At 38.4% G+C, this 14,116-nt stretch overlaps 1 protein-coding gene across 1 annotated transcript in view; it reads left to right on the top strand.

The window, feature by feature from the left end:
- Positions 1 to 12,489: 12,489 nt before the first annotated feature.
- The window catches only part of ROR2 (ROR family WNT receptor 2), a 51,426-nt gene continuing 49,799 nt past the window's right edge, over positions 12,490 to 14,116 (top strand). Inside the window, exon 1 of the mRNA XM_086479738.1 lies at positions 12,490 to 12,562. Within this exon, the coding sequence (XP_086335864.1) occupies positions 12,490 to 12,562 (73 nt within the window). The remainder of the gene's footprint in view (positions 12,563 to 14,116) is intronic.

Below are 14,116 nucleotides of genomic sequence, written 5' to 3'. Positions count from 1 at the left end.
TGGAGAAGGGTAGAAGCAAATAATACCCCATCTCTTTTCATGCAGAAAAGTGTTGCTTGGTTCTGTTAATTAAAGACAAGTAACGAAAAGCAACTGTATCTAAGTCCGCTTACTCATCTGAGCTATTTTTTTCCTCTGTAGCAGCAAAGGTAGTTTAAACAACAGGAGAAAGATAAATGGGAGTTTCTTTCAGAGCAGACAACCATTATGACTTCACTGTACACATTCAGTTGTAATCTAAGGAGTCAGACAGTTCAGTCAACAATCAAAAATTCCACATTAGGAAGAAAAAGTTTTTTCCTATCTAGACTGGACAAGCAGCTCATTAGCAGAAATATTGTGTGGTTTAGATATTTACTCTTAAATGAAGAAATAGAAATATTATTTAGACTTTATTATTAATGTTAAATAAAAAATTCCGTACTGTGAAAATGTAGAAAAGCCTACTAAAACAAATCCAAATATATTTTAAACTTTCAATTAGAATATCAGGTTTGCATTTTTCAGTGGCTAAAGTATAGATCAGGTGTTAGTTTCCTTTACATGCTGACATCCTTTCTTTTCTATGTTTTCCATTTTCTACACACAGAGGCAAATGTCCATGCACACACACACGCTCACATAATGATGTTTAGCCACCAACAATATTTGATCTGGTCACAACTGCTGGGAGTGTTCACTTGTGACTTGCCTGGCTGCACTGCCTGCACACTTACTTGCTCCGTCCACACTTGCTCCATGGCCATCAGTACAAGCTGAACTGTTAGTGGAGGAGAGGACTTTCTCTTTTTTGTGTGTGTTTAGATCATAAGTAATTATTCATTATAAAAAGACCTTCAGTAGAAAATTAAGAATTTTAAGTGCTTGATCTAGAACCCAAAATACTTTGTCTTAAAAAGAAATTTGCCCTCTAAAAATTGAATCTGGTGTATTTAACTTTATGTCAGCTGGTCATGAGGAAAACCTATGGTAAGAAGTCATTTTGGCTGATGAGCAGCTGCTTCGCTTAGAACACAGTGTTTGGTGTTACAAAGCAGTGTAACATTGTAAAATCGTATTCTAGTATGACTTAGTGGAGACAAGTCTCAAGTGCGTAGGTAGAGCTCCAGATAGACAGAAGCATACTTTTCTACCTGCTTGGGTCTTCTAAAAGATTGTGATGTTTGGTGATAGGAAAGCACCTATTTAATGATTTTATTTAAGGATGAGTATTGCCCTGTCATTGGCTCATTGCCAGCCGTGGTTTCTTAGGATATTGATAACCCAGGTCTCCTGCCTGGATGCCCAGGTTTCTCAAACCAGTGTTTATTATTCATTGGTCTCCAATGGATCCTTTCTGTCAGAAAGATGATAATAATACTTACTGTCCTGGTTTGGGCTAAATCAGAACTAATTCTGCTTTAGTGCTTTAACTTTTCAGTTAAGTCTCCTCTAACTAACGGCACTTTCTGAAACAGCAGCATGTTTTTCCAGACAGTGACTGCTTCTAGCAGTGATAAGGCCTGATGTTTATAGTTCGTACCGAGGAATGGTGTACAGAGAGGCCCTTGCTTATACTTGTTCTTGTAGTGACCAAGGGCACTGCTAAATCTTGTACTCCATGTTGGGGTGCTGGGAGTGAAAAGGGTCACAAGCACAAAAAAGGTCATACCCACAGGGAGGAGCGAACTGGACAGGTGACCCAAACCTGACCAACAGAGTATTCCATCCCATAGACGTCATATTCAGTATAAAGCTGAGAGATCACGAGGGTCTCTCTCTCTTCTTCGATGGCCGACATCTGAGGAGGACTCTGTCTGTTCTTCTGTTGTCGATCCCAATCTGTGCATCCCTGAATCCAGTGCCTGAGTCCAGCTCCTGCATCCCGTCCCTGTCTGCTGCCGAGTCCAGCCTGGGACTGCCCCAGTGCCAGCCCTGCAGTGTGGTGGTGACGTATCATCATCAGGGTGGGGGGAGTTGGGTTCGGTATTGCTTTTGTATATATTTGTACATATTGTATATATTTCATTATTTCCTTATTCTTATTATTAGCTTTTCTTTTATTGTTATTATTTCATTAAAGATGTTTTAGTTTTCTTTTCCAAACTGTAAAGTCTCTCTCCCTTGTTCTCTCTCCTTTTCCTTTTTGGGAGGGGAGAGGCGTTGACAGAAAGTGTCTGTCATTTGTTAGTGGCCAGCCCAGCCTCAAACCGTGACACTTACTCATAAGTACTTTCATCATTCAAAAAATGTGCTGATTAATATGAATATGCTATTCACTGTCACGATTTTCCAAAGAGCAGTGTGGCTGGCTGTGAGTGCCTTGCCTTCCAAGACTGGTCCTGTAATTACTGCTTTTGAAATATGACTGGAGAGTGGAAACTAAACAAACTATAGGAACAGTTTTTATACTTACAGTAGTTCCACTGCCTGTAGTTGTCAACCCAGTCAGAATAACCATTAGGATAGGTAATAGCATCTTCTACTATATTGTGTTATGCTCAGTTGTGATCTATGCTGGTTTTATATTACCAGCTAGACTGAGGGACATTGATGTTGTTTTGTTTCAAATATAGGAAAGCATTTAAGAGTGTGCTTAGAAAAAAGTCCATTTTCAAGTGTCTGTCTGACTAAGTGTGTTTTTCTGAATCGTAGTCTTTAAAGAGTTCAGCCTAAGGCTGCAAACAGGACTGGTATTTTTGGATTCTAAATTATTTTTCAGAAAAAAAGAGCACTGTGAAAATCATTGTTTATCCCACTTGATGGAGTGTTATACTCATAAATCATGATTATTTTCAAACTCTTGGTTGAGACTATTTTGTTTTCACAGCCAGAAGCAGTAAAATAATCAATCATGTAATAATGCCATGGATAATTATCATATTGCTTGGTGTTCTTTGAGCTACTGCAGGTGTGTTCAAAGCCTCTATTGGTTGTGTTTAAACTGTGATTTTACAGCTGAGGTGGTGAAGAGCTTTGGAATGTACCCACAATTGCTTTACTTTTTTTTTTTTTAGCCTAATGCATTACCAACAAAGACCAGTTGTTATGAAATCCAAAATGACTTGTGTTTTTTCTATGGTTCGAGGCTTTTATATGCTCCTCAATACATTGCCTTGGACTGCTCAACATATAGTTGTACAGAAAAGCTGTGTTTGTGATAGCTTGTAGACTTAGTTCCATTGTTGCTAAATAAGAAAGGACATTGAAATGCATTTGTGGTGTAAAAAGCCTAAAGTATATTACACTGTAAATACCATGGAATTAATTCTTATTTATTAAACATTCAGACCAGTTTTATTGGCATAATTACATCTTAATTTGTTTCCAAATAGTGGTTTAATTTCCGCCTGTCTTTATTAGGAGCAAAGCTAGCGCTTTGCAGTGACAATAGGGTGTCTCTGCCACAGTGTGTGGGAATAAGGTTTAAGTCTGGAATTCCATGATTGGTAGAAAGTGGCATAAATCACTGCAGTCATCAAAAAACTCCCTCCTACCTTTTCTCTGCCCCAGCTTCTTGCTTCCATGCTGCTCCCTTACTTGTGCTGACGCAAACACTCATGCAGCTGCACTGGGAACCACATCAGGGAGCTAACCTTTCCCCCTCCCAGCCCCTGGGCAACTGAGGTACAAAAGATTAAGGGATTTTTACTGCAGACATGAGACTTGGGTGCCCACATACTTTTGAAAATCCTGGTAGACATCTGTCTGCATCTTTTGGCCTCAGATGCTTTTAGCAATCTGGCCTAAGGTGACTTGGCCAGGACTTTGCAGGAAGTTCCAAAATTTGAGAATAGGATTGGGATATTCCTTTGTGCAGGCTGGGTTCCTGTTTAATGATCTCCACTCTGTGTTGTAAATTAAGAGGAGCTGGACTTTATTGCAACTTTATCAAATGAGTGTTTTTGCTGTTAATTAATGTAATACAAAGCTTATCACCTGCCGAACTTGGTTGTGCACTGAAAATGGTGATGTAAAATGAGTATCTTCTTTTCCATGGGTGCTCTTTGTTTTACTGCACTGTTGCAACAGCTGTCAGTGAGGGTTCCTCTGTGAATGAAATCTGAATAAAACTTTACCTTTGGTTTGTCTCACTAACATTTCTGTGGCAAATATGTGCATTTTTAAGTGGTAAATATGAGTTGCAAGAGGAAGAATCTAAGTTATTTAATAGCTAAGCTCAGTGATGAAGGTTGTATAATGAAAGGGTAGAGGGTGACGGTGTAATTGAAAATGTAGCCCTCTGGTTAATGTAAAATATGCATTAATAGTACAAGGCATTAAAGTTAATCGAAGTATTTAACAAAGTCTGTGTTTGAATCCATGCTAATAATACTTTAAATTACTTACCTGATTTTGTTCTTTTCACACTGACTTCATAGTACTTGGTGAGGTGCTTAGCTGATGACTAAAAAGATAAACTGCGTCTTCAGTATACTTTTTTCTGTTTTGGAGGTACGTTGCAGCTCTGTGTGGAATTCAGGAATCATTCCTTTTCTGCAGTTTTTTGCTGATCCAAGCTGATTTCTTTTACTGTGTTTTAGAGTGGTTTGATGGTAGGTTAAAAAGGTTTGCTTTATTAAATGAGGAAGTTCCTGCAGGAATCTTGTGAAATTTGTAAAGCAGTTTTTCATCATGCACTTGACTACTAGTTTTCCAAAACAGACAACTAGTCTGTCCTGGATTGATCTGTGAACACAAACATTCATAGTAACAGAGATTAATGCAATATGCAGATTCCCTGTTTATATATTTAACTGACAAAAGGATGTCAAAGTATAGGATTTTGAATCTCTGTTAAGATGTGTTTGAGAAATGAGGTCTCACTGTGCAGAATAAAGGTGGTTTAACATTTGTGTTGTTTAGAATTTTATTTTAAATCAATGATAAATTTTCTGTCCAAAGCAAATAATGAAGCCCTTTTCCTTGCTGCAGATCGTAAACTTCAGATCTGCCTTTGTCCCCTAGTCTAGTTCCCACATTTTGCAACAGAATGTTTTTCCTGATACTGACTGAAATGAAACCATTAAATATAGCTGTTAGGTAAAATAGAAAAAAATCTAGAAGGAAAAAGTCACACTAATGGCAGAAGAGGTTTGCTTCAGCAAGAAGTGCTTATAAATTGTGGAGATTTATTCTGTAAAACTCAACGCTGGCTTTTGTAAAAACTTTCTTATCTGTGTTTTCTACCGGCTTTCTGAAGGTTCTGTGACTTGGAGGCTTTTGTTGGTTTTGCTTTAAATATACTTGTTTAATGTGATTTTGATGTTATACCAGAGCAGGCTTAGAAAAGCTTACTCCCTTTCTAATGGTCTCATGGTGAGTGCTTTTTATTACTATGAATTTAGCTGAAAGTAATTTTAAAGAATTTTGGATGGCTAAAGAATAAATTTAAATTAACTAGTTAACATACTACCCTGTGAATAGTATGCTTTGCGAGCTGACAGCAAGCTAGGAAGCGTCTGTTTTTCAGACTTCACAGTTGTCCAAGAAGAGCAACTGCAACAAAAAGTGCAGATTATTTCCCCCATCTTCAGGTATTTTTATGTGAAGCTGCAGCAGTTAAGCAAGTATGTGCTGTGGAGGTTCTAATATGCCATCACTGTGAAAGGGGCGCACTGATTTTATGCTACAAACTGCATCTTTTGTAGACTGTTCACCAGCCTTTACAGGTCTGCCAAGCCCACTCTGCAATTGGTTGCCAGGGGCTGCAGATGTTGGAAAAGAAATCTCAATGAAAGGCCCTGATTCAGCAACCCAAGCAGCCTCCCTCCCCCAGCCAAAGTAATCAGATTGGCAGCTGAATCAAAGGGTACAGTGGGCCCTTTGTTTGGCAGCTCCAGAGGTTAGTAATTGACAGAAGGTCAACAAAGTTTTATGAAGAAAAGAACAGAATATTAGAGGGTATTAAGCTGAAGAGAGAGAGTTTGGGAGTTTTATGTTATTGGAAGAAAGTTAGAACCCGAGTCAAAGGTCACAGCCGCAGGAAGCGAAGGCTGCATATTGCTGTTTAAATCTGAAAATAGTTTCAGCTCCAGAAACAGGATTATTGATGAATGGAAGGAATGGCTGAACAAAAATCTGCAGTTTCCCTAATAGTAGCTATGTGCAACTGTTAGTGTTGAACGATTTATTTGTAAGCTTTGGGATTTAACATACAATGGTAGAAGGATGGTTGTTTTCCTCATAGAATCATGAGACTGGAAAAGATCTTAAGAGGTCCTGTTTCACCCTGGGAGAAGCATTAGCTGTATCTGTGCAGTATCATATGCAACAGATGCTTGCCTAATCTGCCACCCTGGAAAATTTCATTCACTGAGACCTGTACATTTGAAGAATGCTAGCTCTCAGTCCATGCCTAAACTCCTTCAGACTAAGCAGGAGTAGTAGTCATTAATTTTTTCTTTTTGTTGGTCATGGTTTGCGGACCATCCTCATGGCACTAGTTGTAGTATTTCAGTTTTACCCACATCCATCTTGAAATGGAACACAAAAAACTGGAGAAAGCACTCCAGGGCCTTACTAGTGTTGAGTAGACTGGAAGGATTACTACTATTTATGTGTACCAGTATGATGTTTTCAATAGCTTCAGACTGTTGACTTCTGTTCAATTCCAATCCATGTAAGCCAAGTCAGTGTTGGCTTCTATACTAGTTATTACTCATTTCTCTGCTTTATTGTAAATGCTTAAAAATTACCTCTTTGTTGCATTATTTTTCCAGGAATTGAAGTTAAGCTGGTGGGTCTATAATTCTCTGTCACTCCTTTTTACTCTTTTTAATAAATAATAGGAACTACGTGTGCAGTTTCCCATCTTTTAAGATCTCATCTGTGCTCTGCAAGAACTGAAAGACAGTTATTAACACTGCAAAGCATTGCATCAGCCAGCCCTTAACTACTTGAAATTAGTCAGGCACACTCCTGTTGAAAATACCTGACTTTGTTACTTTCTTCCTGTGTGAGGCTGAGGCCTTGGTTTGTCCCTGGTATCAATTATGATAACTGGCTCCTTGTGACTAGCTTTTGATGAAGATTAATGCATTGTTTTGATGTCTGCTTATGGCCATGAGCATTTTGAAATCTGCTTATTGCAATTACCTCTCAAGTAATGAATGATCTGTGAACTCATAACAATTTCAGAGGGAAAAATTTAGCTCTTTTACAATGAATGGTGTATGTCCTATGAGTTGACATTGTGATCAGTTGGGCGATTTAGTTTTCAAATATCAGAAAGGGCATTCCTGTCTCAATAATACAGGATGTTTGCTTCTGTATTTTGTTGGTCATTGGTGCCTAAAATGGAGGAGTGACGCTGCCTGCACTGGATGTTGTCAGTAAGCAGATTTTCCTCATATTTTCAGGAGAAGGTAACTGACAAAAGAATAGGTAATTATTTATATTCGATTTAAGAGAAGGATCTTCTATACTGCTTGCTTTCTTGCTGTGGTTTGCTATAGTAAGTCAAAGGAAAAGAGTGTAGTTTGTACATCAGGAATACGGAACACTGACTTTAAATATGGTTTCTTTTTCTTAGTTGAGATTTTCCTTAAATTGAAATAGCTTCCCTTATTGCCCTGAAAAGTTAAGAAATCCTTTTCATGTGGGCGAGCAGTTTAAAAGAGTTACTATTTACAGTATCTGCATTTCACTTGACTGTGTGGTCCATGAAAAAATGGATATTCCTGTGGATCTGACACATGGCACATCCATTGGCCCATACGGGTGATTGGCATTCAGGCTGAGTTCTGGTTTTGTTGAAATCTTATCTGGTCATGCAATGGACAAGGAGGACAGACACTGGCGATCTTTCCTACCTGACACTTTCGCTGCACATGTAAGTTGCAGAAGTGGGTGTTCAGAAATAAGCCGTGATACATTTAACGTCTGAGCAAGTGAAAAATGTGAGTAACCACACTGGAGCAGATGAGAGATCTGTGCAACTCTGTGTCTTGGCTCTGCTGGCAGCAAAAAAGGAGTTGCTGAGGTAAAAGTGTAAGAAGAGGTCTGGCATACATAGTACTACCTTATGCTGGGTATTTACCTAGCCTCCAGGCATTTTGAGCTCAAGGACTTTGTTGTCCATGAATTAGTTAGGTCTGAATGGCTTTTTCTCCATGAACTTGCCCAGTCTCACCTGTAGCCCATGTGAACTCTGCTCACAGCCTAACTTCATCATGTTTGAGAAAACTTGATCTTGTTTTAGCTTTGTTTTGAAATAGCTTTTTGCTTTTTTTCCCTGATGCTGCCATTTCTTTTAATGAGAGATTGGCCTATCCTCTCTTAAGATTATCATGATTCCATAGACCTTTACTATCATTGACCTCAGCCATCTCTTTCCCAGTTCAACAAATCCTAGCGGCTGTACAAAATCTAGTTTACAACTTCAGTTATTCTCACTGCTCTTCTCTGAAACTCTTCGAACTCTTCTGAACCCTTTTTGAAAGAAGAGGACCTGAAGAGCATGCAATGTTCAATGTATGGGAGCAAGCCATTGATTTACACAGCACCATACTGATGCTTTCAGTTTTACCCTTTATTCCTTTCCTAGAAATGCCCAATACTGGCTGGATTTGCTTTTCTTACTGCTTCTGAGAACAGAGCTCAATTTTGATGGCACTAACTATTTTGAGCCCAAGACCGTAGTCACAGTCAGTTCTGAACGAATCTTATATTAAGAATAAGCTTTCCCCACGTGCAGCTCTTTCCATTTGTCTCTATTATTCTCAGTCAGGTCTTTACTCCAATTCCCTGTCTGCTTCACTTTTTTTGGTAGCCTTGAATAAGAGAGTTTGATAGCCCGTATACCCTTTAGCCATTTCTTTTTTTGTCTTCATTCCAGGAACATCTGGGCCACCCAAAGCCCTCTGCCAGGAACTCTTTCAGTCTTGGATTGTAGAAGCCTGTGCAGCTAGCTGTTTTCTGTACATACCTGCAGAGTTGTCCAGTCTGCTATGGGGGTTCCTCATACACTAATGTTCATTGATAAACTTTCCAGACACCGTGGTGATTGATTTGTCTTCACTTAGCTTCATATTTATGTAGAAGCATGCTAGTTAGCATTGTTCTTGTCTGTGTGAGTTGATAATATCACATGTAAGGTTCAAATATTGAGCATTTCTCTTCTGAGCAGTTTTTAATTACAACTTTTTTTGTGGGTTGCTGTTCTGCCGGTTTTGTGTTTTGCAAGTCTACCTTTTTTCTTAGTAGGACAATCCTGTATTTGTAATATATATGAAAAAAAGATATGACTATCTAATATCTTTGCTGCATCTAAAATCAGTTTAATGAACAATTATATCTTTTCTAGTAGTAGCTGCTTACTGATCAAGACTGACAGTTAAAGTTGAACACCTAAAATTACATCGTGGATTTTTCTCGCCTTGAGGCAGTGTAACATCACGTAAAAATGCTGCCAGAAAAAAGATACAGAAAGTAGGAAGAAGAAAAGCAAAATGGAATACCTTCACTGAAATATTTAATAAACAAAGTGGGAAAAGGGACATAACTTAAAAATCAGAAGTGGACAGGAGCATAGCTGTGTAGGGGTCTTCAAACAAGAATAAGACTGCAGAGTTGGTGATGGCACATGATGAACAGTGCATCTGCACTACAGTGAGAGGAATTGAAGAAAAAATGACAACAAGAATTATTATCTGTGAAGAAAACACCATGACTTTACTCCTAGCAGGAAAAATGTACTAAGTTATTAATGCAAAATCAGAAAGCACTGAGAATGATATTCAACAGGAATACACAGCTTTTTACTTGAAGTTCTTGGCTGTAGGATTTTAAAATTTTGTTTAACACAAGAGGAAAAGGTTTTATTTGGTTGTAGTGACTTGTTGGTCATCTGATCCAGAGGCATTTGTAGTGTAAAAAAACTTAATTTTTCATATTGATAATAAATTTTTGGTGTTTTAAGCTGTGAAACTTTAGGGTTAAAGCTTGGAATTCATAATAAATGTGGTCCAAGTGGAATTTTGCAGATTGCAGAAAATAAACGTTTCTTTCATAACAGCAGGTTTAAGTGACAGATCTGTTTTGTTTTCATAATTTACAAAGTACACAAATGATTTTCAATTTTAAATTTTCCTAGTTATGGAGACTTTACTGGTCGGTGCTGTCTATGGTTTATAGTTTTTCTCTGGTAAAGGACATCTGGAGATTAATGTTTTTTCCAGACCTAAACATATCAAGCACAAGAGTAAATCACACAAAACTATTATTGAAGCATTTTTAAATCAGAAAATGCTTTTGTTTCTTTCCATCTTTGTTTTGTAAAGCTTTAAAAAGTTAAGAGATGCGGGTCTGGGAAGGAGGGAAGATATTTCCATGCTCATTTGTCCGAGCTTCCAGTGTTTTTTCCTGTTGTGAATCTCACTAAATGACTGAAGAAATGTAAACAACTATTTTAAAGTTGAACACGGGGTATTAAACAAAAAGTGCCACTCAGATCTTGGGCAGTCTGGAGTTTAGGGGTCTGAGTGTTAAGCAACCAAGTGTCTCTAAGAATGGGCTTCTACAAATAAAGTTTTCTCCTGTGAATACTGGTGAATTATGATCACCAGAACTAGCCAAGTGCAGGTGCTTGTGGACTGAAGGAACAGTTACTTTTACCGCTCTTTTTTTACTCTAATGTCTTGTCTTGGATTTATTTTCTTTGCGGCCAGCAAATGTTGCTGTCTTGTTCTGAACTCATTGTGCAACATAGAGGAGGTCAAGCAGAAGCAAAGGGAAGAGAGGTGAATTTGCCTTGCTGCCACTTGGTAGAAATAATGTGTGATGTACCTCTGCTGAAATTTGACGTGCATTCATCAGTTCACACTGAATCAAACAAATCGACAAAACTTCTGTACAGTAAAAAGTCAGGCACTGAGTTTGTAAGGTGCCCTCAGGGGTGTGGAGACACACTGGGATAGGATTTACAGTGGCAGTTTAAGATGCCACCACCTTGGCCACCCATTTCCATTTCTCCCACCAGTCTGCAGGTGAAGACTGTGTATCATTTCCATTAGTCAGTGCTGGGAGTGGCAGAAGATGATGTCTGCCCAAGCCTTAGCTGTTCAGGTTTGAAAGAGTGTCTTACCAGGGGTACAGCACTGGCTTCACCGTCACTCTTAATTGGGGTGTCTCGGAATGAGCACACAACTCAAGTGGAATCAGTAGTACTGACAGGCTAGGATCCTCAAGCGGTAGGAGATGGAGAGATGAAGTAGTGACAAGGTGGCAGTATTGTGACAAAACAAATAGTTTCAGACCCTGAGGTAGAGGATGTCTCTGCTGTGTTTCACATGGTAAACTTAAAGGCAAATTAGCTAAATCTTCTGGTTTCAAATAACGGGCAAAAGCCTAAAGGAAAAATAAAAATTAATGACAGTCTTGATTATTTTCTTCTCTCACAATGTGGTGGAAGATAGGGATAGGGTTACTTGTTTTTCACCACTGTGACTAGCAGTCAAAGTAGTGCTGTAGAATTTAGTCTAAAGGAAGGAGAATGGGGACAAAAGGAAGAGGGAGAGGCCTTTCCCTAGTATCATTCTACCCAAAACATTACCTTCGACACTCCTAACAAATCTACAGCAAAATCCAGATCTTTCAGTTTAGATCATAATGACCTTAGATTCCAGTACTCTCTTGGTGATATGCTGAGGTGATCAGGAATTTGGATGACAATGTAAATCAGGAAGTACAAAAATATAGGGGATGTAATTTGAGAAGTTGTTTTAACAAAAGCACCCCTGTAGCTTTATCTGATTTATGAGTTCAGCTCTGTTTCTTACAGCATCATATTTTCGAAAATGAGAGCAGAAAGGTGAACCCCTGTTTTATATGGTCAGGGTTTTCTAAGACATGCAATAGCAAAGGAATGTGGAAATGCGGTCTGCAGCAACTGCTGGCTAAACATTGTTTCTAGCTTGTTGTGATATATGTTAGACACAAAGAGGGAGGGCACACAAAAGGATGTCCATCTGTTTTGTCCCCCTTTGGAATACTTGGGTAGTGGTTATTGTATTTTCAGTTCTGGGAGATAGCTTTTAGGGACATGGCTGAGCATAGGATAAGAAAGTCAGCAGAGCTGATGAGTCTGACCTCTGGAAATAGAATCTGAATTACTGTAATTTAACTTCAAAAGCAGATTCATGCCATTTTTTAACTGAGATTGTCAGTAAAGCTCAGGTACTGCTTAATTTGCTGGGCCAGCACTGCTTTTGGGAAATGTTTGCGTTCTTTGTAGAACTGTGAATTTTATTCTGGTAAAAACTGGAAAGTCATTTTTAATGCTAGCTATATTTGCCAAGCACGAGGTAAATCTACAAGGTAAATTATTGTGAAGTTTTCTAATCTGCGATGGATAAATCCTGACCTTGTTAACAAGTGTTTCCTATGTGCTACTCTGGAAGCAGATTCTGGATTGAATGAGTTTGCTGAACTTACTGTTGCGATGCTGTTTAAGTGAAAGATTAACTCAGAACCTCAGTTCAACAAAATTATTTTTTTGTCCTAGGTGAAATGGAAATTCCAGATTCACATGACCCCTTAGGTCATGCAGATGGACTTGAGAGACCAATTCCAACACCTAAAGGTAAAATTAATTGTAGTTACTTTTTCTCCCCCCCCCCCCCCCCGTCCAAATGTAAGCATACTTTAGAAGGGATCAGAAAAATCCTGTTATTATATGTTCACTTGATTTACCTGTGCATATAAGTCTGTTAGAAAGGCAGCCTTGTGTGACTTAATAGTTGTGATTCTAAGCAGGGATAGCAAGGTTACAGGGGTTTAGAAAAATTAATTTTTAAGCATGTTCAGTCCACTCACACTGAGGGATTAGATGTTTGACCTAAACACAGAGGGCTATTATTACTTTCCTAGCACATTCTCTGTCACAGTGGTGCCATGAAAATGATTTAATTTTGTACAGTGACACGCTTGGCATCTATAGGTAAATCTTAAGTATTGGTATCTTTAAATATCTTTGGTTTGCGATAATTAAGTCTAGCCCATGGCAACAGAAGAATACTTACTTTTTAAGTAGCTCTGAGCATTAGTGGTTTTTTTTAAAAAATAGACTGTAATGGCAGAATTTCTAGTAACTTGTTAATTAGCATAAATTTTTATGATACTTTATCACTTAAACTGCAGATCCAAATGCTATTCTGGGATGTGAAAATGCACGTATTTACTGCAAATTGTGATTCCAATTTCAGTTTGGTGCAGCTTCCTAAAGCAGGGCATTTTCAGTGTTCTATGTGAAGAAACATGTTTTCTCGGTTGTAGTACAGGTTTTTTTCTTTGTATGGATGCACTGCTGTAGTAAAGTCAACCCTTATGCTTAGAAAAAATGTCAGATAATCTTGAGCATGAAGAGCTCAGTCTGTTTTCAGCCTTATCGTTAGCATTCTCAGCAAGATGAGCACATGTTGAAGCCTACAAAGCTCTGAGGAGCTGGTCAGATGTTCTTCTTGGAGCTTCTCTTTCAGAGGAGCATAGGTTTTGAGCGTAACTTGGAATATAGTCTCTGTTGTCACAGATATCCAATGTAGTCTAATCCTTACTGTGCTTCACCTGAACACTAGTTAGATTTCTTACCTTGACTATGCTTATTAGAAGCTTTTTTTTCAGAATCTTCCATTAATTTCTGTCCTTACTTGGATAAAAAAGGACATGTTTATATTTGCACATCACTAATCATGTTCTACTGATCCATCAGTGTGGGACTGTGTCCCTCCCATTTGGGCAGAAGACTTGGTGTACTCCTCAACCCTTTTCCACTTAGTGAAGCTCACAAATTATTTTAGACAATGAAACTTTGTCCTCCGTGATAGGAATAAGTTTCAGTAACAGTCATTTGTGTCAGCAGCACTGCATACTACAGTTGTTTTTTTCACTCCATAGTTACGTACCCACTCCTTTCAATGAGAAAAGGTCTGTGTTTAACCTTTAACTGTATCTGACAGACTTGTTTACTTGGCAAGTTGGTCCCAATTTGCTCTTTTGTTATCTCTGAGCTTTTAAAGTTACAGACATAAAAAGAATTTTTTTTAATGTGGCATTACTTGGTTAAATTCTTGCTGAGGAAGGAGTTGCAGTTACTTCCTTTTTTTGCAGGGCCACAGGCAATACCTGTCTAAGGAAGTAA

This window comes from Leptosomus discolor, chromosome Z, assembly GCF_034619465.1.
Source record: "Leptosomus discolor isolate bLepDis1 chromosome Z, bLepDis1.hap2, whole genome shotgun sequence".
NCBI classification, from domain to species: Eukaryota; Metazoa; Chordata; class Aves; order Leptosomiformes; family Leptosomidae; genus Leptosomus; species Leptosomus discolor.
Note: the sequence above shows the minus strand (reverse complement) of the source record. Positions and strands in the feature narration are given on the sequence as shown.